This window comes from Dermacentor albipictus, chromosome 7 (assembly GCF_038994185.2).
Source record: "Dermacentor albipictus isolate Rhodes 1998 colony chromosome 7, USDA_Dalb.pri_finalv2, whole genome shotgun sequence".
In the NCBI taxonomy this organism is placed as follows: domain Eukaryota; kingdom Metazoa; phylum Arthropoda; class Arachnida; order Ixodida; family Ixodidae; genus Dermacentor; species Dermacentor albipictus.
The window spans coordinates 1730132-1753256 of NC_091827.1; the positions used below are offsets into that span (position 1 = coordinate 1730132).

At 46.5% G+C, this 23125-nt stretch overlaps 1 protein-coding gene across 5 annotated transcripts in view; it reads right to left on the reverse strand.

The window, feature by feature from the left end:
• LOC135918021 (protein phosphatase 1 regulatory subunit 21-like) overlaps window positions 1-23125 on the reverse strand; it is a 247346-nt gene that overhangs the window by 85514 nt on the left and 138707 nt on the right. For 4 of the 5 annotated variants that reach the window (XM_065451684.2, XM_065451685.2, XM_065451687.2 and 1 more), the window contains 5 exons: window positions 22467-22565; window positions 14042-14080; window positions 13899-13961; window positions 11088-11130; window positions 10911-11020 (listed from right to left, as the gene is read on the reverse strand). In XM_065451684.2, the coding sequence (XP_065307756.1) occupies window positions 10911-11020; window positions 11088-11130; window positions 13899-13961; window positions 14042-14080; window positions 22467-22565 (354 nt within the window). The remainder of the gene's footprint in view (window positions 1-10910; window positions 11021-11087; window positions 11131-13898; window positions 13962-14041; window positions 14081-22466; window positions 22566-23125) is intronic. The other variant, XM_065451686.2, reaches the window with a different exon arrangement.

Here is a 23125-nt window from a genome sequence, read left to right on the forward strand (position 1 = left end):
TGTGTGAGGGTTATAAGACTGTGGACATACTATGTATATAACCTGCATATGTTACTTTGCTGCTGTTGTGCCGTGCAGTGCGTTGGAGTGTTCCTGTACATACATGAGTGTTTCTTTTGCAAGCTCACTGTCATGAATGTGTTGAGCTTTCGCCCTTTTCTTTTATCGCTGTGAGAAAATTGTTTTTTTTTTCCGTGGTCCTTTCAGTTCATTTTCCTGTTCCTTACGGACTCCGCAGCACCCGTGTTGGGCAGCATATGTCAATTTTCTTTGACGACGGAACCTTCAGAGCCTAAATCTTACGATACAGCGCCCTTTGGCTCTTGTAGTATAGCTGGGAACATTGTGAGCCCAGTATACTCTTTAGGAGGGACGTGTAAGGTCGCTCTGATTGTTCGTGTTCTTAAGTGTCACGAATCGGCCTCATGCTTTGTGTATAGAGAGGGGGTTCACTTCCCCCCATGTCAGCGGGGCGACAGTTGCTGTGTTATGTGGGATCACAGGCAACGCGCGGGGTTGGGTGACGCGTCGCGGCAGGTGCCAGGCGGGCGAGTGCCGATTCCGGGAAGTCGGTATTGTGCGCACGGTGTTGGCACTCCGCCGACGGTCACACAGACCAGCCTTGAAACGGACCGCTGTACAAGGTATTGTGGGTCTGGCGCCCGAGTGCCTGACTAATTGGAGGCGCCGCCGAGGTTAAGAAGGACTTAGCAACTCTGACACCGTGCCGCATGCAGTGAGCATGGACCTAATCTTCTACGCGTCCGGAACGCAATCGCCAGCCTTGTTGTTGGGTGCGACCGCCTGTGTGGTGTCGAAGGCCAGCTTACCGTGCACGCTGTAGGAATGCGGTACACACGTAAAGAGTGCAGTCGGACGACGGCGTCTTGGAAACACGCACTCGGAGAACTTTGTCTTGTAGACAATAAGTTTGAAGGACAAGGAGGGCCATCCGTCTCCCACACGGCCAAACTTTGAGTACAGCAGCACTTCGTGGTGTCGATGCCCCTGCTTCCGAGACATTTGCGGCCTAGACGCCGTTGGGATTTGAAACGGTCTAGCGATAACTTGTTCGGGCCTGGCGTGTTTTGCTGAGCCCGTCACTAACTACGGAGAAATGAGAGGGCAACGGAGTTTTGGCGAAGAAGGAAAAGAGCTTTGTTTTCCAATATGTTTATTTTTGAGAGTAAGCCTATCCCTGTGGGTTGTGGCTTAACAAACGGTTGACTCTGATTGGCAACTGAACCTGTGGGACGGGCCAACGGCCCTACCGCCTTTTTTTCGTTGTATATTTGGGCTATAAAAATCGGGACGACATGCTGTCCCTCAGACTTGGCTGAAATCAGGATTGCTGATAGATCAGTGAGCCTCCGCACTATGTACGTTAAAACGAGTCTGGGCTCTAACAGTCATTGAGACAGTCGAATAGTGAGACTTTGTTTCTCAATTGTTCAAATTTGTAATGCATTTGTTTTACCTGTCATGTACCGTATATACTCGTGTAAGGGCCGCACTTTTTCTTCGAAAATTTTGCTAGGTGCGGCCCTTACACGAATCAGGCCGATTTAGTACAGGCAGTACAGGCCAAAGGTCTGTACTGTTTATGCAACAGTAGCAGAGTGCAAGAGTCACAAATGACATGCCAGAAATGTTTTTATTCGGATTCCATTTCGCTGTCCTCGTTCTCGGAGGAGCTCGCCTCGGCGTCCGCGTCTTCCCAGAGACGGTCATCTTCGGTGCCGTTCATGGAGTTCGAAATTCCCGTTACCTTGAAGCTTTTAGCAACTACTTCTACTGACATGGCACGCCACGCATTCAAAATCCATTCACACACCTGTTGGAGCGACGCCCGCTTCAGCCGTCCTGTAGGGGTCTTCTCGTGGACGCCTCCAGCCATCCATTCAGAGTAACATCGGCGAAATTCCACTTTGAATGGTCTGTTGACGCATACGTCGAGCGGCTGCAGCACACTCGTCAGGCCACCGGGAATGACGGCCAAGTCCGTACGAGTTGCGGCAACTCGGTTCTTGACGCGGTCGGTCAAGTGGCCCCTAAAGCTGTCCAAAACAAGGAGGGCTTTCCGTTGTAACAGCCCTCCAGGTCTGTTTGCCCAGACGGTCTTAATCCAGTCAACGACCAGTTCCTCGGACATCCAGCCCTTCTCTTGCGCACGTACGACGATTCCCTGAGGGAACTTCTCTTTTGGGAGAGTCTTCCTTTTAAATACGACGTACGGCGGAAGCCTCCTGCCGTCTGCCGTGATGCACAACATCACAGTGCACCTTTGGCGTTCTGCACCAGTCGTGCGCACAGACACACTTTTCGCACCTTTTAAATCCACTGTGGTGCTTTCCGGTGCATCGAACCACACAGGTGTCTGGTCCGCATTCCCAATTTGGGACAGGTCGTATTCATGCTCCCTCCTGAGAGCATTCACGAAGCGATGAAACTTAATGACGTGGTCTTCGTACTCGCGCGGCAGTTTTTGGCAAATCGTCGTTCGGCGCCGAATAGAAAGCTGGTTACGGTTCATAAACCGCGTAGCCCAGCCCCGACTTGCCTTGAATTGTGCCGGGGGTATTTCCATGTGGCGAGCGATGCTGAGGGCTTTGACGCGTATCATGTCAGTCGATACGGCGTAGCCGTCCCTTCGTGTGTCGACGACGTAGTTGACGAGCTCGCTTTCGAGTTGCGGGTACTTGCACTTTTTCCCGCGAAACGCCTTTCGGCTCCTGTTAGTAGCGGCGAGGGCATCTTTCTGATTCATCCAGTAACGCACGCGCTTCTCATCGACGTCGTACTTTCGTCCAGCTTCCCGCTTCCCGTGCTCCTCGGCATAGTCAATCACTTGCAGCTTAAATGCTGCAGTGAATGATCTCAGATGCCGGCCCATCGTCCGTCACGTGCGCTGGCTTCTGCAGGGTTCACTACAACCAACAAAGTGACACCGACGACACCGATCTGAAGTCGCGCTGCCAACGTATCGACACGATGCTAGGAACGATGCCAACAAAGAGGCCGCACAAGGCAAATATGGCGGCGCGCTGTCAACAGCGTGGTCGGCGCGTCGGCGGAAGTAGAATAAAAGCGGAAAAGCGTGCAGCGCCATCTGGCTGTAAATGAACTAACTACACTTTTCTGGCGGGACATTTTGAACTTTTGTTTTTTTTTTTTCGAAATATCCGCTTTCAAAGTTGGGGTGCGGCCCTTACACGAGGGCGGCCCTTACACGAGTATATACGGTATATAGAAAAGTTTACGTATAAATATTCTGACATCTGACCTCATCGTTTCCTGCCTGCGTTTGATCAACAACTGCCGATCATCGTCCGAGAAGCTTCAAGTTCCAACGGTGAAGCGAGGACGGAGAACGAACGAAACATTACTCATCCCTAGGATGCCTGCATGCTGTCTGAGGCGCCGTTAGGTTCAGGGAGGGCGCACATGTATGCTGGTTAATTTCTGCATGCCACTACTAGATGGAACTAGTTACCGTCCTGAGATAATGGCATCATTATCGTATCCTGCTAGATTGTAATCACTTGGCAGAGATTCAGCGTGCTTAAACAGTAGTGGCTGCGCTGCAGTATGTTGTTTAGCAGGTATATAGGCTTCATAGCGCTTTCAGGTGCAGTAAGAGGGCATCGCTACAAAAAGAATGGGCATGGATTTTAAACACTTGGCATGTGGCTTCGTTTGAGACCGTCATCAAGAGCTTCAAGGTGACAGGAATGGCATACAAAAATACTCGGCTGGGGGGAGGACCAGCTTTGGGAGAATGCTGATGAGACAAGCTCATCAGATGACAAGGGCAGCAGAAGTGATGAGCACGACTGAACAAAAGTATTCGTAGTCAGCCACTAGTGGTTCCATTATACTGCACAGCAGTCCGAATGTATCTAAGAAAAAACCAGCAAAAAAATAATGTGCACAGGAAACATACAGTTTTGGTAGTTCAGCCTCTTTCTTGTCTTCTTGTATGCTTCCTACGTGCATCTCTTTTTGGCTGGCTTTTTCTTAAATAGAATGCATCAACTAGCCCAATGACATGTTTTACTAGTCTGAATGTACCATATTTACTCGCATAATAGACGCACTCGCATAATACATGCACCCCCAACTTTGCTATTGTGCAGACCCACGATCGAACGCCATACTGTAGTCTTTTGGAGAGACTACCAGAAGCTTGATGTGGGTGAGTTGGTTATGCATACTTGATGAAATGAGCGCTACGAAGACGCGGACGCGGTTACGAGCGCTACGAAGACGCGGTCTGTCGTACATGTTGTTCTTTCGTCCGCGTCTTCGTAGCGCTCATTTCATCAAGGAGAGACAACAATCTTTGACTCTTGCTCACGTGTTTAAAGCAAGCGCACTTAATGCTTAACGCATCCTTTCTGCCCATGCTGGCGCAAAGGCGCAAAATGCAATTAGGACTCTGCAACATATGCAGTTTACGCACTTTACGCTGATGTAATAGGGTAGGTCACATGTGGGATGCGTGGCCAGGCGCGGCGCACAGGAGGGTCCAAGTGAAGAAGGGGCTACCAAAACTTGATTGGCATAGTGGTCATAATTGGGTGTAGTATCGAATCCGCATGTCTACGGCTTGCTTTTCTGCCTGCCTTGGGTTTTGATGTGTGTGTGTTGGGCCTTAAGTCGAGTTATACACCTGCTGCAGCACATGAAGTTTATCTGCTCACAAAACGAAAACCTTGGCCGAACACTGATAAACTTTGACATGCCGATGATCAGGACAGTCGAGGAAAGAGATGCACACAGCATGCTTGTCAAAACAAGTGCTCGCTTCAACATGATGCTTGCGATAACAGCAGACAGCCGGAAGCGGCTGCGAGGACGAGCTGGGGTGCGATTGGAGATCGCTGTTTGGAGTGCGCATTCAGTTTCCCCGCATGCGATTGGCCTAGGCTGCGCCGACTTCGCATGGCTGAGACATTTGTTCTTTATTCTATGGTGGAACCACGATGTAGATGAAGCGGCTTGCGACCTGAACGGAAGATCTAGTGGTTTCGATGCGAAGTGAAGTTTCGGTTGCAAATGGTATACATGTATTTTTACTGCAAAGATAGGTTACCTTATGCATGTTCCAAATCATTACCGTCTTACTTTTCAATTTTTACTGTTTTGCAAATGTCTCCATGAAATTTGCCCACATAATGAATGCACCCTTCAACTTTGCTTCAGTATATTGGGGAAAAGACTTCATTACGCAGGAAAATACGGTAGTTTGAGGCTTCAGTGAGCCATCAGGCTGCCTCATGATAAGCCTGCATCATGTGAAGGAAAGTGCGGGCCTACGAAGATTTATTATGGTAAATAGGTTAAAGATGACAACAATAGTGTTTGCATCACTCAAGAAAGCAAGAATATGTATGCAAACTTAACTAAAGCATTAAACCATTCGTTTTGATATTCTAATACAGTAAAACCTCATTATAACGAAGTTGAAAGGGGGTTGTAATTACTTACTTATAACCATTAGTTTGTTATAGCCACTATCCAGTTCTATCCACAATTAGCAAGCAAGAGAGGATAGCAGCAGCAGCAGCGGTAGCGGCGGCGGCGGCGGCGGCGGCGGCGGCAGCAGCAGCCGCCTATTTTATGTCCACTGCAGGACGAAGGCCTCTCCCTGCGATCTCCAATTACCCCTGTCCTGCACCAACCAATTCCAACTAGCACACACAAATTTCCTAATTTGGTAGCACCACCTAGTCTTCTGCTGTCCTCTACTATGCTTCCCTTCTCTTGGTACCCATTCTGTCACCCTAATAGTCCAACGGTTATCTAATCTGCGCATCACATGACCTGCCCAGTGCCACTTCTTTCTCTTAATGTCATTTAGAATATCGTCTATACCTGTTTGCTCTCTGATCTAAACCACTGTCTTTCTGTCTCCTAAAGTTATGCCTAGCATTCTTCGTTCCATTGCCCTTTGCGCGGTCCTTAACTTGTTCTCAAGCTTCTTTCTTGGGAGGCGAGACTCTCCGAACTGGACCTGGGAAGCCAAGTGGCGACCCTCAACCAGGCCCGGCGAGCCGCGATCGCCAGTGGAGCCCTGTCAGAGGGAACCACCCAGGAATAAACCGCGGAACAGTTTCTGCAATAATAAAGTTCCTCCTCCTCCTCTCAGTCTCCAAGTCTCGGCCCCATATGTCAGCACAGGTAAAATGCACTGATTGTATGCCTTTCTTTTCAATGATAACGGTAAGCTTCCAGTCAGGAGCTCACAATGTCTGCCGTATGCAATCCAACCCATTTTTTATTCTTCTGTGAATTTTCTTCTCATGGCCAGGGTTCCCTGTGATTAGCTGACCTAGGTAAACATACTCTTTCACAGAATCTAGAGGCTGACTTACGATCCTGAACTCTTGTTCTCTTGCCCAGTTGTTCATCATTATCTTTGTCTTCTGCATATTAATCTTCAACCCCACTCTTACACTCTCCCTGTTAAAGTCCTCAATCATTCGTTGCAACTTGTTTGCAGTGTTGCTGAATAGAACAATGTCATCGGCAAACCGAAGGCTGCTGAGGTATTCGCCGTCAATTCTTACTCCTAAACCTTTCCAGTTTAATAGCTTGAATACTTCTTTGAAGCACGCAGTGAATAGCATTGGCGAGATTGTGTCTCCTTGTCTGACCCCCTTTTTTATAGGTATCTTCCTGCTTTTTTTGTGTAGAATTAGGGTGGCTGTGGAATTTCTGTAGATATTTTTCAGGGCATTTACATAAGCGGTCTGTACTCCTTGATTACACGATGCCTCTATGACTGCTAATATTTCTACTGAATCAAATGCTTTTTCGTAATCTATGAAAGCAATAAAGAGAGGCTTATTGTACTCTGCGGATTTCTTGATAACCTGATTAATGACATGGATGTGATCCATTGTAAAGTATCCCTTCCTGAAGCCAGCTTGTTCCCTTGAATGACTAAAGTCCAGTGCTGCCCTTATTCTATTGGAGATTATTTTCGTAAATATTTTATATAATACTGGGAGTAAGCTGATTGGCCTATAATATTCCAGCTCTTTAACATCTCCCTTCTTGTGGATTAGTATAATGTTTGCATTCTTCCAGTTTTCGGGGACTCATGTAGTCGATAGACACTTTGTATGGAGAGCCGCCAGTTTTTCTAGCATTATGTCTCCTCCATCTTTGACTACATCAACTGTTATTCCATCTTCTCCTGCTGCTATTCCTCGTTTCATATCTTGCAAGGCCCTTCTCACCTCATCTCTAATCATAGGAGGAGTTTCTGTATCCTGTCCATTATTGTTTCGAATGACGTACTCTCGAGTCTTTTGGGTACTGCACAGGTCAGTATAGAATTCTTCCGCTGCGTTTATTATACCTTAGAGATTGCTGATGATATTATTCTGCTAATCTTTCAATGCATACATCTTGGTTTGTCCTATGTCAAGCTTCCTTCTCACTGATTTCAGGCTGCATCCATTTTTTACGGCTTCTTCAGTCTTTCTCACGTTATAATTTTGAATATCACTTATTTTCGCCTAGTTGATAAGTTTTGACAGTTCCGCGAATTCTATCTTATCTCTTGAGTTGGACACTTTCATTCTTTGACGTTCCTTTATTAGGTCCTTTGTTACTTGGGAGAGCTTGCCCACTGGTTGCCTTGGTGCCTTGCCTCCCACTTCAATTGCTGCCTCTGAAGCCAGCCTCATTACGGTTTCATTCATTGCCTCTATGTCACCATCATCATCTGTCTGTTCTAAGGCTGCATGTTTGTTTGCAAGTACCAGGCTAAATTTGTCTTCCTCTATATCCTCTCTTCCTCTATGTCTTCCTCTATATTGAGGCAAAGAATTCGTGCAAGACATGTATGTACAGTTACAGACAGCTTTTTATTCTTCACACATATTCATTTTTCAAGAAGCACTCCATTCCCAGTTCTTGATTGTTATGAAGGAAGCTTTGTGGTCAGAAAAACAGACGTGCTGCACCAATGCCTGGTTCGGCGTAGCGCACTTCTGGATTCTGGCAATGACGGTGTTGGGCTTCTGCTCAGGCAGCTCGTTCAGCAGCAGTGGCAGACGAAGAACTTCAACCGATTGCCTCGCTCATGGCTCAGAAAGAACTGGCTGAGAATAAACTACTTATATAGGCAGACAGATTATATTATAATAAAAACCATCTGTGAGCCTTGGACAATCCGTCTGGTGCAGAACATTTTCCACCAGCCACCAGAAACAGAGCATAGCTTGGCGCAACTGCCTTATTTACCGGGACGTTGCGGAAGGTAGCGGGTAGGTACATAGGAACATTGCATGGCAAAGAGATGGCAGCGATTGACTGATGCCACTGACACTGCTAGCGAGTCAACTGAAGGTGGCTTTGCATTCTGGCTTGGGAAGCATGCACTGTGATTTGCTGATACCGAGCTGGTGCTTCGACAACCGGAGAACACCGCGCGCTCTCACGCAGTCGCGGCTACGGAAGAGAGAAGGGGGAGAAGGGGTACACGCAGTGGCGAACTGTGGCGGCTATGCGTCTCGGCTTGGGCAGCAGCACATCATCGAGATCAGCCGCCACCGAGCCAGCGCTCTGATTGCTGCCGCACATGGGTGGCATTGGTGTAGGAGCGAAGAGAGGAAGGCTCGCGCCGTGAGCAAGAGATGGCGCCAGGAGTGCACGCAGCTAGAGCAGCGCGCTGGCCCCAGCTACGAAGCTGGTTATGGCGAGGCACGACGGCGCCGTGAAACACAGGAATGGGCGCCAAAGAGCTGCCCTCTAAAAAAGGCTCATTATACCCATTGCAAGGAAATTTTCACATCGTTAAAACAAAGTTTTCAACACATGGGCATCTACTGGAATCTCAAGGGGAATCACGATTGATTTGTTATATCCATTAGTTGGTTATATCACGTTTCGTTATAACAAGGTTTTACTGTACACGCAGTTTACAGAACTGCAGTGCCTGTTTCTGGTTTTGATGTCAAGCTGTGCAGTTGTAAACTTCTTGATTAAAGGAACACTAAAGGAAAATATTAAGACAACATGGTATGTTAAAATACCAATCCAGAAACCTTGTAGTGCTTGTTTTGTGCCAAGAAAAGACTCACCTAGTTCAAGATAAAATTGCGTCTGAATGATCCCCATACATTTAGTGCAGTTCGAATCGTCTGCCCTTGAGTGGGGAGTGATGACGCTGCATATGCCATCACTGCTCTTTACTGCTGTTGGTAAATAAAACAGCGTCCGAGAGGCAAAGCTATGGTTTCTTGTGCAGAACGCAAACGTGCGGCCATGGAGACACCGAGCCAAGACAGAGGATTGGATTCACAGCTGCAGTTGCTCTTGGTCAAGTGCAATAGACCATTCAGGCATCCCGTGACATCCCATGAACTTGGCATTATCTGCCACTTGCAGTTCGTGGAAATTTCGCGAGACAGCAAAACCAGCACAGTACTGAGCAATAACGAAACTACTGAAATACGAAAGTAGGGGTGGTGCAGTCATGTGAAAATGAAACCTTTCGAATGCCTTTGTCGTTGCCAAGGGTACACTAATGAGTTCATTTTCATAAAAAATCGGATAGAACTGGAGAAGAGAAGCACTGACGCTCAACTAAACCTTGCGATTTGGTTTAGAATAATGCGCTGACCAGTCAAATTCAGGTATAAAACATCAGTGAGACTTCAACATGGGCTGGTTAAGCACCAGATCACGACTAAATTTTTAGATTTAGTTGGGTCATTTTGTGAACCTTGTTTCCTTGCCATCGTGTGTGTCATGGCCGCTGTATTCTAAGCATGAGCTTCCACCAACTAGCCCAAGTTTCCATAGTACTGCTGTTCCACTCTGTTATCATTCTCAAAAAGAAAGAGTCCTTAAACATATTGGTTTCTGGCGCAGTACAGTGCAAGGGAACATGGCCTTGTATCATTGACAGTGTTGACTGGTACTGGCTGGGGTCGACAGCAAGTTTCTTCCGTCAGATAATGCAATGATCTTTTTATTATGAATTGTTGAGTACCAGTGACAGCATTATAATGAGGAGTGCCTACGCCATCGGGCTAGTTCCTGAATGTTACAGGGGAGTTGAAAATCGTGTCATGCATTTACCTCAATTTCTCTATTACTAAAGCTCTCTTTGCAATAATATTGATGCCTTAGATGTTCTAGAGCTTTAATATATCACTTTAGCTTGGCTTATTATTTGACCTTAGAGTTCCTTAAAATTTCTTACTTTTTCTAAGCGATTTTCCAATTTTTCCAATTCTGATCGATTTACTTTTAAAATTTAGGTTCTAAATAAAAGCATCTAAATAAACAAAAACAAGAAAGGTTCTAAATAAACAGTGAATTGCTGTTCTAGTAACAGTTGCTAGAACTCCACTTTTTCTGTTGAATGCAACTATCTTCATCCAAATTATTTCAGGAGTTGATTAGTAAAAGTGATTCTCTATTGCACGTATCTTTTGATAGAAAACTCTGAAGTGGCTTCAGGTGAAGCTTTTTTTTCAACCATGCTTATCTCAAATGTATTTTTTATAGAAGCAGTTCACGGAATTTAGATGTCTGCTTTACTGAAAATTTTCAAAGTTGCAAGCTCCGTGCTCAATTTATTTTTTGGTTTTTTTACTGTTACTAAGTGTTTGCAATCCTTGTGAAAGATAATAGAATGAGGCACTAATTGAAAAATGCACTTCCTAGCTTAACTAGAGCATAACCATAACTTTTAAATGTCACAAATTCAAAACAGTTCGGAGCAGTTCCGATTTCCCCAGTTATTTGCTTGGAGGAAACCAAAGCGGCGGCCGCCCCCACAAGCCAAACCTTTTTGCTAAAGGATGAGCGGATATTCAATCATCCCTTGAGTTGAAAGTAGTTTCACTGGTAGCAAAAAAGAACAAGTGAATTCAGTAACTTGCCTCCGAATAGTAGTAGACAGCCTTGCTGTCAGCCAGCTGGTTCTGCCAAATCATCTCCTTTATGCGTGCCTTGAAGTGTTCTACTATCACTTCGCCGTCATGACCATCACCTGTGACACAAACAATTGTCTCTCACTAACAGGAACAGGAAACAAGTTGTCAAGCAGGAGCACCGACCTTCGCCTTTGTTTAGCAGCTGCCCAGACACTGGTAGCATGTCCTGCAAAAACAAGCAAAATAAATGTGAAGTATACATAATTCAGAATAATAGATGGTCAGCGCACTACTGTGTGTGAATAGACAATGAGGGCAAAAGATATGAAATGCAGCGCATTATTTACACCTTGCTCCAAAGGCAAACATTTATGCAGGAGCACATCGCAGAAAGATTATAAATAATGACATGCGTGGATGAGTGCAAGCTTTAACACCTTTACTGTTGTGACGAATGTTCAGGTAAAACCATCAGAGAAATTACTAAGGCTGCAGAAAAGAAGTACTACTTCGGTAGCTTGTCTCAAGCATGGCATATAGTACACATCGTAGACAAGTACCTAGGAGGAATCAGTGAAATGAAATTTAATTATTTATTTCATTTTTTATTTATTAATACTGCGGGCATCAGGTTGGCCCAAGCAGGGCAGGCATGAAAAGAGAAAGAAAACGGACAATATTGCAGGCAGTTTTAGGCTTGTAGCGCAGCTCAGGAAGAGCAAAAAGGAAGGAGGTGGGGGTAATCAAAGGAAACAGAAAACAGCGCTCACTCTGTTTTCCGTTCCCTTTGATTACCCTCACCTCCTTCCTTTTTGCTCTTCCTGAGCTGCGCTACAAGCCTAAAACAGTCATGACATACCAACTCGCCCAAACTGCCACGCTTTTGACCTTCATTGCAGGCAGGTTACACAATGTGAATACGTGGTATATTTTTTAGTCTGTTTCACTCTTGGCCTACAGCAGCACTAACACGAGGACAAATAAGCAATGTTCACCATACAAGCATCGACACTCAACTAAAATTTGAGATTTAGTTTAGAATTGTATGTTGACCTTTTCTTAAATTCAGGTATGAAATGTCAGTGAGACTTGAACATGGGCTGGTTAAGCCCCAGATCTTGACTAAACTTTGCAGATGTAGTTAGCTCATTTTGTGAACCTTGTTTCTTTTTCCTCGTCTATGTTAACGCTGCTGTATGTCGAGTATGAACTTCCACCAACGAGCCGAAGTGTCCCTGCTATTGCTGTTCCACTCTGTTATCATTCCTGGAAAGAAAGGGTTCTCAAACGCACTGGTTTCTGGTGCGTACAGTGTAAAGGTGTGTACGACACCCTAGCAGAAAAATGTGTGCCGTGCGCCACCGGCATTCCAATGCAGCTGCAGCAGACCAGCCACACGAACTGGCAGCGAGCCGCTGGGGCAGTCATGTGACAGCATGAAAGTTTTGCGTCCTCTGTTTTACTCTGCATGTAGGTGAGAGATGTTGCACGCTTTTTCCTTCATCTGCTGAAAGATTGGTGCTGTGTTTACATTCTTCATCCTTCGTCCTTAATGCGAGTTATGTCTTATGAAGATGACATCATTTCCACTAATCATAATAACGTTGCTGTGCTCTCTTCTGTTGTGGCGTCGCCACATTCAAAAGACAAGGAGAATGAGGTACTGGGTATCGCCTCTGCATCCTTGTATTCATCGTCCAACTTGTCATACAGAACCGGATGTGATGCACTGTCTCCAAAAGCCTTTCCATCAGGACATCTCGGTTTAGACTTATCATTGTAAGAACAATCACAAACCATGACAATCCAAACAAGTGCGAACGAGACCAACCCAAGCAAACCAAAACACACGCGACCCAGAGCAGACGATAGTGCGAGACAAACAGTCTGGCTGACACCAGATGCGAGTACGAATTGAGTGGTCTGGTAGGTTCACATGACACCAGTTTCCTGCGTGCATGTCACTGAAGGGGCCATTCTCACTGGTCTCTTGCATTTGTGGCTCGCTTGCCACCGTGGAAAGCCATGAAAAGTCGGTCATGACTTTTCGTGGCCCTTTTTCCTCAATGAGGGTGACTGTCTGTGGTGGCCTGACAAATGTTGGCAACGGGTTAAGGCTACAAAAAAGTCTGTCACAACTGCAGAAAGCCACGAAAGGGCTGCCGCAAGGCTGCTCCCATGGCGCGCGTTTTTCCACTAGCATGCATGTACCTTAAGGGAATGCAACTTAGCATGTTGTCTGTGTCTCATTGCCAGTGTTGACAAGTAATGGTTGGGGTCAACAGCAAGTTTGTTAGTCAGGAGCTGAAAAAGAAATCAAACCTGCGGAGATTTTTTTTTTTTTTCATGAATAGAGTGGCTCAAAAGCATTATCTTTTATTAGTCGGGAGGGGGAATCCTGCCTGAAATACTTGGAGTAAATGAATAGTAGTCATTCACTCTTGTTATTGCTGTCATCAGCATACAAGTACTGAACAACGTGCAAGCATGTTCAAGCGTGAGTGTGTTCATAGTAGTATAACTGATTGGTTATATGCATGAAGGGGCATTGCATAGTTCATGTCTCCATAAACAGTTTCCAAAAACACCAACTTGCCCATTTTATCAATGTGCATGCTGTAAGATAAATTATTAAGCGATAGTACCTTTCAGTTATTATGGCTAAACTTCCTGTAAATGTAAAGAACCAAGAGCGTACATGTCAAGATATGGTATTTTATTTTACGTGGGATATGAAGAACAGTTTTTTATGCATCAATAACTTTTCCCTATGTCTTTGTTGATTAATTACCAGATAAACCATTTTTAAGCACTTACAGTACTAAAAGATGCATTTTTTACAATGTTTCTTAGGTTAACACCACCCAAATGCAAAAGTTTAACCTGACCAGAGGCCTACATCATTCACTGAACATTTGGAAACAGTAATAAATGCCTTAGTAATCAGGGGGGTTCCTCTGGCTGCGAAGAAAAGAACAAAAACAAGGATCTTACTTTAGCCTGCCTCTCGTACTTCGCTTGCAACAGCTGCCATTCCAGCATCCAGTGTTCCTTCTCCTAAATTCAGGCATAAAATGTCAGTGATGGTTGAATATGAATTGGTAACAATTACACACCAGATCAAAGCAAAAACTCACCTCCTCAAGTTTCCTAACTTTGTTCTTCAGACTTTCAAGCTGTAACAAAATTTAGAGAATGTTGTAGAAAAGAACTAGAATGTGTAGGCTTACAATTGGTACTTTGCCCATAAGAGCAAAGATGATTCAGGAATTTAAAGGTTGTTGAAGGCCAAAATTAGAGTAGGTTGAAAGAAACTTCAAGAAAAGAAAAAGATTATAGTGTTTTATGTGCCAAAACCATGATTTGATTGAGGCACGCTGTAGTGGGGGACTCCAGAATAATTTGGCCCACCAAAGCTTCCTTAACGTGCACATAAATCTAAGTATGCGGGTGTTTTCACAATTTGTCTTTATCGAAATGCAGCTGCCGCAGTGGGGATTCGATCCCACAACCTTGTGCTTAGCAGCCGAACACCATAGGATGGAGCAAGATAAACAGGAGCACCAACTCCAATGCCGTGCAACGCATTCGCTCGGGCGAAACCGTGCAATGCCGATGCGGGGGGCCTAGCTACCTCTGCTCTCTCCCTCCACTCCTTGTCAGGCTTTCACACATGCTTTTTCCTTACCTTCCTCTTTCCGCCAACTACCCTCATCACGTAGTGCCTTCTGCTGAGGCGCACGGAGATCATTCCACAAGCTTGCTTCCAGGTACGCATGCGCAGAGTGGAGAAGGGCAACAGTGACACTGAACGGGCAGTGCAGCGAACATAGAGCGTGTCGTCTGCTAGAAACTCGCGCCCTCAGCTATCTCAGTTTGACAGAAATCCAAAAAAAATATATATATATGCACAAATAAAAGCACAAATAAACACGTGGTACCACCTTTTCTGCACGTATGTGAGACATTTTTACATGTTTTTAGAGGAAACAGACGAAAAATAATACTGCACAAGAAGGCACTACAGGCATACTTGTTTTTCATGCATGAATGTTTGCGCGGAAGCAATGGTTCTTTTATGTTTCAATTTTCATGGTCCTTGCTTTGTTTGCCATGTCTGCAGCATGTTTATACATGCCTGACAGAACAAGGTATCTTGATACTTGTGTGTGAAGAGACGGAGCAACAGGACAGCAAACAGTGTTTTGTTACCGGCTGTAAATCTGAGTTTGGCAAAGGATGGGAGAAGTTTTCACTCTGCGCGGCACCACCTGATTCGCAGCTACTGCACCAGTGGAGACAAAAATTCCTAAAAGACAGCGACCGCTTAAAGCTAAGGGCAAAATACGTGTGCAATACTTCGAGATGCACCTTACTTTTGACAGGTACTTCAGTGAACACAATGTCCTCAATGACGCTGAATGCCAGGAGGAACCAGAAGACGCCGATGCGAAAGGACAGGAGGAGATCAATTTGTCTACACCTACACCTTCCCTTCTCCAGACACGTGTCATAATGAAAATTCTCAGCCTTGCCTTTGAGAAGAGTCTTTCAGTTGGCATCCTGGCAGAGCTCTATTAAGTAAAGCGAATAGTTTGAGTGGGCCCACTGCTCAGAACGACAATACACGCCCCCTGTGCACAGATCAAAATTCGCTTTCGCAGGAACTCTTTTTGCATCCACAAATAGTCAAGCTTCTGCCTTCATGGGGCCACTACAAGGTAGGAAATTTTCAAAATCAAATAGCTGGGTGCTGCCCCCCCCCGCAACACGCAAGTTTTTTTAAGCGAAGACAGTTCTTTCTGTAATGAAGTGCATCTATTTCACAGAAGGCCTTCACGGGAAATATTTGAGGCATTTATACTAAACTGCAATCTGAACGCAATCGACCTTGAAGGACAAACGACTACCCTCGAAGACTTCGAGCATATGGTAGAGACTACTGACAAGATAAAGATGTGCAGCGGTGGTCCAGCAAAGCAAAAGTACCCGGGTATGAATGCTCAGTGTGCCTACGCAGACTCCGTGGGTGTGTGGAGGCACAGGAGGGGCGCCATTCACGACACTGACCAGTGTTCGCACTGCGAAAGACTTGCGGGCACATTGCTTTGCCACGCAATGCCGAGGACTGCTTTCCTTGCCATTCAAAGCCAGCGAATGCTTATAAAGCAACAATCCACCACTAGCTGGAGACACATATTTTCAGCTTCTCTTGTGAAGTTCATAAGCAGGAAGCACTAGCAGGATTTCTGCATTATTATGTCTTAACGAGAATACGGTAATTTGGCTGGCAAGAGAACCGGGTTACACAAAAAGCCTTGTGAGAAAAGAAGCAAGCGAAGCAACCTTTGCACTTGGTGGATGCTCACATAAAAAGGGTGCTAAATGTCCCTTTTTCATTAAAAGCTCGTTTCGCTGTCTTCTCTCAGTGCTCAAGACCACACGAACTGTCGTTTTATTCCCCTCCCCATTTCCTAGTTTCTCTTTCGGTGTTGCTTTCCGTAATTCATTTATTTTCTGTTCTTGTGCCTTGTATAATTCTATGTAGCCTACCTTACAGGTTCCCTGCATTTGGCCTGTATAAAATTAATAACATGATCTGAACATGTGATCCTTCTGCTAACCTAACTCCGTGAACCGCAAGTGCTATGCATGCCACAGGCATCAGGGCATGTGCGGAGCAGACAACAAAACAGATAGGCAAGCAGCAGGCACGGGAACACCGCTAAGCACGACTGTGCGCCGTTGCTGTAGAAACGACAGAGACTCCCGAGCTTGGTGCGCACACGCTTCTACTTCTTCAGTTTGTTGGAAAACCCACCTCTCCCCTCCACTATTTTTCCTCATCTGCAGCACCGTCTGGCGAATACGCTGTGAAGCAGGAGCCGGCATTTCAAAATGTGTCCCTTCCAGAAGAGTGGAGTCGGCACTCCTGTCTTATCTTACTCGGTGCATCATAGCCAATAAGCAATCACAGCGGGTGAAACAAACTTCAGATATATACATAAACTTAAAGATATTCAAATGTCATTCTTAGCTTCAATTCTTTTTAGGTAAGCAGACACATGAATTGCACATGTGCTTAAGAGGAAGCTTTAGCTCAGGTGCTCCTATATACATGCATCTGTAAGGATAATTAGTTTTTCTTGGCAACCACTGCACCAAATTTGGCAAGGTTTGTTGCATTCAAAAGAGAAACTCAAAACCTAGTGACTGCTGGTTTCAAATTTTTGATTTAGATTGTAAATTTTTTATTAAAACTTGGCAAAAATCGCAAATTTTCTTAAAACAAAACTATCATGTTTACAAGGAGGGATAAAGTTTACTAGTTCACAAGCCCGCAGCATAAAATACAAGATAAAGGCAATAAGAGACAGAACATGACGCTTTCTTTCTTCCGAGCCCCCTTTAAGCTGCAGAACAAATGTGCCTAAAGCAGCTCACATCTGCACCAACTGCACTATTGAGACTCACGTAGCCCGAAATAAACATGCTATGGTGCCGACAACATAACAGAAACTGAGCCATGCGACTGTAAAATGTGAAGGTGTAATTGCAACCAAGAGTGTAGCCAAGGCACCCTGTTTTTACTCTTTACACACTTTTGGGAGCTCTCCCTCAGCCCTGTCAGAATGAAGACACCTTTCTGCCTTCACCAAAGGGGCAAATCACAATGCTCTTGAAGAAGCTCTTTTTCCTCAATGAGGGTGACTGTGGTGGCCTGACAAATGCTGGCAACAGGTTAAGACTTCAATATTTTTCTTCTTCCAGTTCTCGGTCACCATGTATAAAAACATAAAAGTGTACAAATTATTCTGCTGATTTTCTTAATGAATCACAGAATCAGATTCTGCACTACTGCCATATTGCGTCATTGCAAGCCCGCCTATCGCATCACGAAGTGCACATGCACCTACTGATTCGTACGGAATAAAAGCAGCCACGCTATCTTCAATAAACCATTCCATTGCTTGCACCTACTGCGTCTGTTGTTGTTACTTGCGCTACAGCAACTATCGTAGTTGATTCTGTAGCAAGTATGTGACGCCCGCTCGGACATAATCTTGGTTCGCCCGCCAAGCTCGGCAGGCAACATTGGTCACCGCTCCACAATAAACACCGACGAGCACGGCTGCTCGCTGGTCAGTCATAGTTCAGCACCACCACGCTGTGGAGCGTCCGTCTATCGGAGGGTGCCACAAGCCCTCCCTTGTTCACGACCCGGGGTGGATCGTGACACTGGCGACGAGGATGGGATCCTCGTGGCACTGATAAGGCTGGCGACGAGTACCTACGGAGCGTCCCACGCCGCCGCGAGCGGCGAAACATCGCCCCCCATTGCTGCCGCCATGCCGCTGTACGGAAGGCTCGAGCCGTTCGAGGGAGATGGGTCCGCCTGGCAAATTTACGAGGAGCAAGTCCACGTGTTCTTCCGGGCAAACGACACACCCGAGGCCAAACAGCGGTACATTTTCCTGGCCAGCTGCGGGACCCGCGTCTTCAGCCTCCTGCTTGACCTTCTCAAGCCAGCCATGCCACACATTAAGATGCTGGGTGAGCTGCTTGCCATACTGCGCTCGCATTTTAATCCAGCACCATCCACACTAATGGAGCGTTTCCTCTTCAATAACCGGAGCCGCCGGGAAGCAGAGACCCTCGGACAATTCGTTGCTGCTCTACGAGGGTTAGTGAGTGCCTGCGCCTTCGGGGACCAACTGGACTCGCTGCTTCAGGACCGTTTCGTCTGCGGAATCAACAACCCCGCCATGCAGACGCGACTCCTGGAGCTTCCCGACCCGTCGCTGGACGACGCCGTGAAGGCAGCGCTGGCAATAGAAGCTGCCGCCAAGGACGCCGGCGAGATTTCCCGTGCGACTGGCTCACCGTCACAGAAGTGGCAGTCAACAAGTTCGCGACAAAGGGCAGTACCTGCGGTCGCTGTGGTGGTGCCCACTCCCCTTCACAGTGCCAGTTCTCTCAAGCACAATGCTTTACATGCGGGAAAACTGGGCACCTGGCACGTGTGTGCCGAAGGGGGAGGACGAACAGCAAACAGCAGCAGCAGCCTGGTTCAAGCACAGGTACCAGACAAGCCCACGGCCAGGGTAGCCGTCGCAAGCGTATGCGGCGGAGGCATGTAGCAGCAAGCTCAAGTTCTTCCATGGCCAGGCTCCACATCGTGGCCGAGGACCCGCCGATTTTCGACATGTGGCACACAGGCTTTGTACCGTCATCTGTGCTGCCATACATGCTGACCGTCGAAATCTGCGGGCATCGCATTCCCATGGAACTAGACACAGGGGCCAGTGTGTCTGTAATGGCCGGGAAGCTTTTCAAGCGCACTTTCCCCGGTGTGTCCATCGAGGCTTCGGGCGTGACGCTCCGCAGCTCCTCCGGACAACTCTCCCAGGTCCAGGGTCAGGCACAGGTCAGCGTTCGCTTTGGCGACAGGGAGGCAACCCTTCCCCTTTACTTAACGAAGGAGTCGTCGCCGAAGCTGCTGGGCCGAAACTGGATTCATGCACTGGGCATTCGTCTGCCACAGTACCCGGAAGCCAGCCTGCATGTGGTGCAGAGCTGCCAAATCTGCCAGGAGCATCAGCAAGCCTCACGTAATGTGGAAAGCATCCCCTGGCCGTTCCCACAGAGACCCTGGTCCCGCCTACATGTGGATTTTGGGGGCTCTGGCGGTGGTGGCGGAGCAGCCTCCCTGCGCTTGAAGGACCTGCAGAGCCAGCTCGAGGAACAGTGGGAGCTGGCATCGGCATGGCTGCTGGAGCTGGAGCCGCTTCAACATGACCACAAGGAGGCCCTGAAGACGGTGGAGCGGCTGCGGCTAGAGCTGCGGTCACTGCCCGAGAGCCTGGTGGTGAGCACGGCCGAGTAAAAGTGCCTGCAGAGCCAGTTCTCCGTGCTGTACAACGAGAGCATGCAACTCAAGACTCAGCTGGACGAGTGTCACTCCTTGCTGTCCAGGGTGTAGCAAGTATGTGACGCCCCCTTGGGCATAATCTTGGTTCGCCCGCCAAGCTCGGTGGCCTGCTAAAGCTCGGCAGGCAACATTGGTCACCGCATCACAATAAACACCGACGAGCACAGCTGCTCGCCGGTCAGTCATAGTTCAGCACCACCACGCTGTGGAGCGTCCATCTATCGGAGGGTGCCACAAGCCCTCCCTTGTTCACGACCCGTGGTGGATCGTGACACTGGCGACGAGGATGGGATCCTCGTGACACTGACGAGGCTGGCGACGAGTACCTACGGAGCGTCCCATGCCGCCGTGAGCGGCGAAACATCGCCCCCCGTTGCTGTCGCCATGCCGCTGTACGGAAGGCTCGAGCCGTTCGAGGGAGATGGGTCCGCCTGGCAAATTTACGGTTCCCTAGGCGACGGCGGGGTGGATCGTGACAGACTCCCATTATTTAAAATCTTCATTTAATTCGGATGCACTGGAAAGTCCTTGCAGGAAACAATACAGTGCTATGGAAGGAAAACTAGTCTAGCTCAAACACGAAAGCATGTCGTCTTGGTTTATTCATCCCCCCAATCTGTGCCACCTCACATGTGCAGTGGTTACTAAAAGCTTGAAAACAGAACAAATTCAGCTGACAGCACCACTGGTTCCCTAGGCGACGGCAGTGGCAGCAGCAATGTAATACACTGATAATGACTACTTGTGCTGTGCTCTGAGCAACGTCTCTCTTGATGATTTTGTCAGCGCTGACAACAGCGTTGAGTCTGCAGATCATTGATTGACAATGACATGAATAGTTATTGTAATACTGTACTGAAGTAGTCTGCCAATGAATACAGACTACTTCAAGCAGGACAAAAGATTTGAATCCATTTATTTTGCTGCCAATTGTTAATTTGACCAAACATTTCGGTCCCACAAGGGTTGAGTTAACAGGAGTTGACTGTAGTTAATTTGGACGACTTTTATGCCCTAGTTCGCCACCAAAGACCCCGAACACAACAAACACCCCATTTACTATGTTACTATGAACACCACATTAATGAACTTTTCAGATTAACAAACTTGCAATCTTGTGCTGACTGCCTTATAGTTTCAATGTAAAACTATTTCAGTACTACAAACTTCAGCGTACTGAACTTTTCAGAATAATGATCATCATTCAATTGATGTGTCATATTATTACGATATTATCGCGAGATGCTCAAAAGACGAGCCGCCGTGAGACTGACAAAGTGGGTATGTGCCCTTGGCGAGAGCGAGTGTCAGCCTGGCTCTCTGGCTCCAGTGTAAATAGCCTGTAAATAGCCTCTTTCGTCTGTGTCTTTCCACACGTAACAATATTGACAATGGCTCAGTACTGTGAATTCATATACAGAAACCTGGGAATTCTTAAATTTCAGGGTATCAGCAGATGACATGGCGCAGAAAGCTGACACATTGCAACTTGCTTCCAGGAAGGCTTGATGCATGGGCTTGGAAAATCTTAGACCATGCAGGAGGAGAACCTTCTATTTTTTTCTTTTCTTATTTTTCTTGGTGTGCGTGCGTGCGTGTGTGTGCGCGTGCGTGCGTGCGTGTGTGGGGGGGGGGCAGGGGCAATGACTTATCAGGTTTTGAGAGTGGAGAGGCAGGTGCCCAGTTCTTTTACGGTTCTTTGTGAATTCCCTGCTCTGCCCATACTCCACACAGACAAGTGTCGCTTAGCAACAAGGGTGCGCCTCTTTCCTCTTTTGCCATTCTTTCTGCAGCTGTATTAGGCAGCCAACATATGCATACGGAGAAATATAACCTGCATGCCCATGGTGGATGGCTTGCCCCTTTTCAGACGGTGTCATTTACACACGTTTTGGAATAGTTCGGGTGTCGTCCCAAGCAAGACAGTAACCGTATTCACGACGAAGAATGTGAACAGACGTGGCATTTTAAAGGCAACATGGAGCTTCCTCCTTGCTGGCAGTTTCACTGGCGTCTCTTTTGCATGCGCCTGACATTTTAATGAATGGCTTGTACGGTGACAATTGATGCACTGACAGATTGTTGCACGGAATGGTTAATTTCGAGGCTTTCACTAAAACGATTTTTCAGAATAACAAACAATTTGCCACGGTCCCCTGAAGTCCATTATATAGAGATTTCCCTGTATTCACACATCTATAGAAATAATTTTTGCCATAAACTGAATGCAAATGAAAAGTGACGTAATGAGTATAACATTATTGGTGTTGTCAAAGCTGAAATTTGGGAAATTTTGTGAGAATGCATACTTGAATTGCAGTGCAAAACAAAATGTAGACAGAAGAAAGGAAGACCAGACAGGACGAGCACTGTCTGGCACACTGTCTGTCCCAACTTTCCCTGTCAATTATCGATGTTGACTTGACAATAAAATTGTGAAAGTTGATAGCTACGCATTTAACTCATTATGTACGACTGCCTCTTTTTGCCTCTGTGTTGCATGCACACAATGTCATATCTTCTGTATTCACTGCCTCCAGCTTAAGTCGCATTTGCAAGTAGTGCATCTGGTTATTGCAGTCCCACGCACTTGCAGATAAATGGATAGGGAGATAACAAAAGCATGGTACCTGCTGGGCAAAGGACTCCTTGTTTTCCACATGGCTCCGGAGGGCTCCTGAATTTTCAATTGCAATGCTATATGGTACACAGTCAGGGCTTCTTGCATACTGTGGGAAGGAAAGGCAAATGAAACACACAGCTTGTGATGCAAAATCCACTGGAATGAATTGGGAATTGCTTAAAAGCTTAGATCCAGATGCATTGGACTATCGTGAGTTAAGATACTTCGGCAGGGATAGCTCCTGTACCCCATTCCGTGAACTGCATCGACTAGAGTAGTGAACAAATATGATAAATTGTGAGATGGAGGCAGACCAAATGGTCAGAGGACTGAGAGAAAGTGAAAGAGCTTCTGGGATGATGCACGGATGAAAGTAATGAAGTATAACGCTAGCACTCTTCCAACTAAGGTGAAAATGCTACAAAGGTGACGCCAGTTTTGCAAAAGTCCTGTTCAGAAATTGTTGGGACATTTCAGAGTGGCATGTACATTAAAAATATTGTCTACATTACATCTCCTATTTGATGAAGTTTTGGTACTATCCGTTTTTACGGCAGAGTTACCGAGTTGTAACCTTGATGCTTCACTTTTATTTTATTTTCCCTTTTCGGCAATTTTTGTTAAAAAAAAAAAGATTTCAAAGCTCAAAGGAAAAGTCCTCTTGTA